The 4,297-nt window shown below is 28.2% G+C and overlaps 1 protein-coding gene across 1 annotated transcript in view; it reads right to left on the bottom strand.

Annotated features, from left to right (window-relative positions):
- LOC101513483 (small ribosomal subunit protein eS17-like) overlaps nucleotides 1-338 on the bottom strand; it is a 1,048-nt gene extending 710 nt beyond the window's left edge. Inside the window, exon 1 of the mRNA XM_073366913.1 lies at nucleotides 7-338. Coding sequence (XP_073223014.1) covers nucleotides 7-231 — 225 coding nt within the window. The 5' untranslated portion in view covers nucleotides 232-338. The remainder of the gene's footprint in view (nucleotides 1-6) is intronic.
- Nucleotides 339-4,297: the final 3,959 nt, after the last annotated feature.

The raw sequence follows: 4,297 nt of genomic DNA, 5'->3' as shown, positions 1-4,297 counted from the left end.
CTCTTCCTCTTGAAGCTTCAATGAGATTCCACGAACAGGTCCTTTCTGAATACGCTTCATGAGATGAGTTGAGAATCCAGCGATTTTGTTCCTGAGTCTCTTCGATGGAATGAGTGCAACTTCTTCGAGGATTTTCTTGTTTGTGTGGAAATCTAGGGTCATTCGAGAGTAGTATCTCTCAATAACTTGACGTGAGGATTTCTTCACGGTTTTTGTGCGGACACGACCCATTTTTCACCGGTGAGTGTGTGATGTCGACGGTGAGTGTGTGCGCGGTGAGTGTGTTGAAAACGCAGAGAGATTAGGGTTTGGTGGAGTGGGAAACAGAAAATGAGGTTAAGGAAAGATAAATCTCATGTGAATTTACTTATTGGGCCTTGTAACTAGGCTAAGCCCATTTTCTATAACTAGCGATTAGAAAATTTTAGCTCGTACTCCAAAAATTATAAACCTGCCCACGACACTTTAAAATAAAATTTAAATATATTGTGGTCTTTAAAAAATATTGTTTGTTTAAATTTTTATTTTAGTTTTTATAAAATTAATTTTTTGTCCTTTAGAATATATATAATATTTAATTTTAGTCCTTTAAATATTACCGATATAAGAAATTGTATGAACTAAAAACTAAAATATAATATTTGCTTATAAAAATTAAAGTAAAATAAAATTTACATAATTAAAATAAAAGATAAACGCATTTTTAGAAACAACACAATAATATATTTAAGTCTAAAATAAAAATATTATTTTAACACTTTTTTTTTTTTAAACTTCCAACAAACTTGTAGGTTTTGGAATTTTAACTTTTTTTTTAACTATCAACAAATTTAATTTAAGTTTTTTAAAATCAAATGGATTTCGAATAATTTAATTTGAGTTATCTATAGCATAAAGATATTTTGAAAGAATTTAAGCTTCTACTTTTTTTTTTTTGGTCTTTAGATAAAATCATAAATATCACTAGAAATTTTTAAACATAATTGTGAGATTCTAAGTTTGAAATCGAAATATAATGTCCAACCTAACAATATTGGTATTTGCGAATTGAACTAGGATTAAAGACTAAAGTTTGAGTTTTAATAATACTTTTGTTAAAATGTGGTGGCAATGCAAAAGACCGTTATGAGTTTTTTTTTTATTTTTTATCATTACTTCGGTATGCTATCTTTTATATTTTTTGTTTAATTATGTGCCTGGTCTTTGCAGGTTGGAATAGGTTGGAACAAGTTAGACTTTGCTATAGACCTGAGTCTAATCTGTCAGAAAAATTAAAGTCTAAGTCTGGCATGTTGTCGTAAACTTATTTTTTAGGTTTGAGTTTGACTTTGATAGAAGTCTAATATGAATAAGTAATCAAACATATCTTTAAATAGATTATCGAGTTAATATGTCAATAAAATTAAGTGCTATTTATATATTTAACATGATATTTTGAAGAATATCACTTTATATACATCATACTTTAATAATATTTTATAATAATACATTTAAATATGTCAAAAACTAAATAAGGTTAATAAGCGTAAATTATTAAAAGTTGAATACATAACAAAAAGATCAAAAATTAATATAATAATTATAGTAGTAAAAAATATGATTTATATTTATTTAAATAGGTTTTTTTTATTAGCCTTGGTCTTATTTGTTTTTAAAAAAATCTTGTCTGGCACGGGATTGACGTAGTCTAGGTTGTAGGCTCATGTCGGTCGGTCTGACCTATTCTCATCTTTATTTGCAAATAGGGATAGAAATAGGTTAGACCGTCCGTTAGGAGCCTATGGTCCAGCTTGATCTATTTAATAAAAAAGGTAGACTCATACTTTTTTTATTAGTCTAGTAATAGTAACACCCCAATTCTAGTGTTCAAGAAAGGAGCGTTGAAGTAGTTAAAATATCACTAGAAGGGGGGTTGAATAGTGGTTTTCCTTTTGTATGTTTCCTTTCTTTTTAAATTAGTATCTTCTAGGTGAGGATAATAGATAAGTTTTAGGGGATAAATGTTTAGAATTGAAATGAGAATAACAAAAAATAAAAAGAATAGAGTTCTAAGAATGACACACACAAATTTATACTTGTTTACCCAAAAATGAGTTACGTCTAATCATCATTTACTTGTGAGTTTTTTCATTATGGCTCAAAACGGCTTATTCTTTAAAGGTATCATTTTCACTATGTATTCTCTTAGCCTCATCATACTTACATAAACAATTTTTGTTCTTGTCTTACAGATCTTGCAAAACTTTCAACAAGTTAATATTAACTTGAGGATATACAGATTTTTGATAGATTTGTTAAGAATTGATCTAGCATTATGGTATACTTTCTAAAAGGACAAAGAATATATTTAAGATTAGTAGGATATATGCTAAGGATGAGATTGTTTTTCACAACTTTGATCTTTTGCTTGTGTATGTTTTCTTTTCTCTTCGAGGACTGGATCATATGAATTTATAGAAATCATAAAGCTTAAAATATAAGGAGAAGTTCAATATATTCGTTGGAGACTTAGATGATTGACAATGGACCTTGTTTAGAATTGCAAATATACCCTCCAAAATTGTCCTTGTTATAAGAAGGCTGAGAGCATAGTAGTTCATCCTCAAATCTGATTATAGGAGGATGAAGTTTTCATTAATTCTGATGTGACTTGCTCTTTTTTGGATTCTCTTTCTCCCAACAAATTGAAGTGGTTTTCCTTACAAGTCAAAGACATCATTTTTTGTACTTTTGTACTTTCACTTATATTTTCATGTGCGAGGATGAATAGAAAACATAATTAATCATCACTTATGTGTTGTTTATCCTATGACACTTGTACAAATCTTCTTTTATCATATTTTTCACATATGACTTTTCTTTTCGTTATTCAAATTATTTTGTATGTTTCAGCTAAAAGTAACATCATCCTCTCTTAAGATGACATATTAATATCTGTGAAATCTTCATCTGATCAAGAATGTAAATGACATATTTTCTAAAAATTGATACACTCAAGAGCACAAGTTAGTGTTGGGTGGAATCACTCCCTAAGTGGAACCCACCAATTTATTATTATTATTATTATTATTATTATTATTATTATTATTATTATTATTATTATTATTATTATTATTATTATTATATTATTATTATTATTATTATTATTATTATTATTATTATTATTATTATTACTATTATTATTATTATTATTATTATTAAAGAAATAAAAAAAGGGTCAAAGTGTTTTATTGGGCTTGATCCATGTGAAAGAAAAATAAAAGAAATTTAGAAATCCCTAAGGAAAAGCAAGTAAACAGTATCAAACTTTCTCCGTTTGATCCACAATTTTGATGTGACGGCAACCAGATAAGGAAATTAACTTCTGGTGGTGTAACAGGTGTGTAGCAAATTTGCTCCATTTGATCCACAATTTTGATAGGTTAATTCTACACTGAGTTTATTATTTTAATATATAGTTTAAGTAATTTTACATTCTCTGAGAGTTACTTTGGAATACCCACTTTAGTGGAAGGTATAAGGTTGTTGTTATTGTTAATTAATGTTTCCTAATGTTATTAGGAAGACTTTGGTTTACCCATTAATTATTATATTAGAAGTTTTTTACTGAACTATGTCTCGTGGTTTATATTATCTCAATTTGAGAAAAAGTTTTCTACGTTAAAAATTATGTTTGTCTCATATTTAATTTCTATCAATTATTATTTCTCTGTGAATTGTATTTTCTGTTTTTCTATTTATCTGCACAGGTGGGAGAAAAATATTTCACATTATTGAGACAATTATTTAGATAATTATCTCTAGTTTTTCTCAACAAAGTGGTATCTAGAGATTGGTTGATTTGATTTGTGCATTTAAATGGAGGAGAAAAATAAAGGTCCGAATATGATTAAACTCAACTCTTTTAATTACACACTTTGGAAGACTCTCATAGAAGACTCTCATGGAAGACATGTTATACAGTAAAGATTTGTATGATCATATTGGGGGGTGACACTGCTAAACCCACATATAAATCTAACGCTGATTGGAATAAGATGTATAGAAAGGCAGTGACATTGATCAAGCAATGGTTGGATCTGCGTATATATCCACGTGTTGAAATTGAAATAGATGCTAACAAGATGTGGGAAAAATTAAAAGAGCTGTATGGATGAAAGAATGTGCAAAATAAAGCATTCTTGATTCGGAAGCTGGTGAATATGAAATACAAAGATGGAGGTTCAATGGTAGAGCATATCAGTATTTTTCAAAATACAGTGAATCAGTTAATGACCATGGAAATTAAATTAGACGA

Source organism: Cicer arietinum, chromosome 4 (genome assembly GCF_000331145.2).
Source record: "Cicer arietinum cultivar CDC Frontier isolate Library 1 chromosome 4, Cicar.CDCFrontier_v2.0, whole genome shotgun sequence".
Taxonomy (NCBI): domain Eukaryota; kingdom Viridiplantae; phylum Streptophyta; class Magnoliopsida; order Fabales; family Fabaceae; genus Cicer; species Cicer arietinum.
The sequence above is the reverse complement of the archived record's forward strand: the minus strand, read 5'-3'. Positions and strand labels throughout refer to the sequence as shown.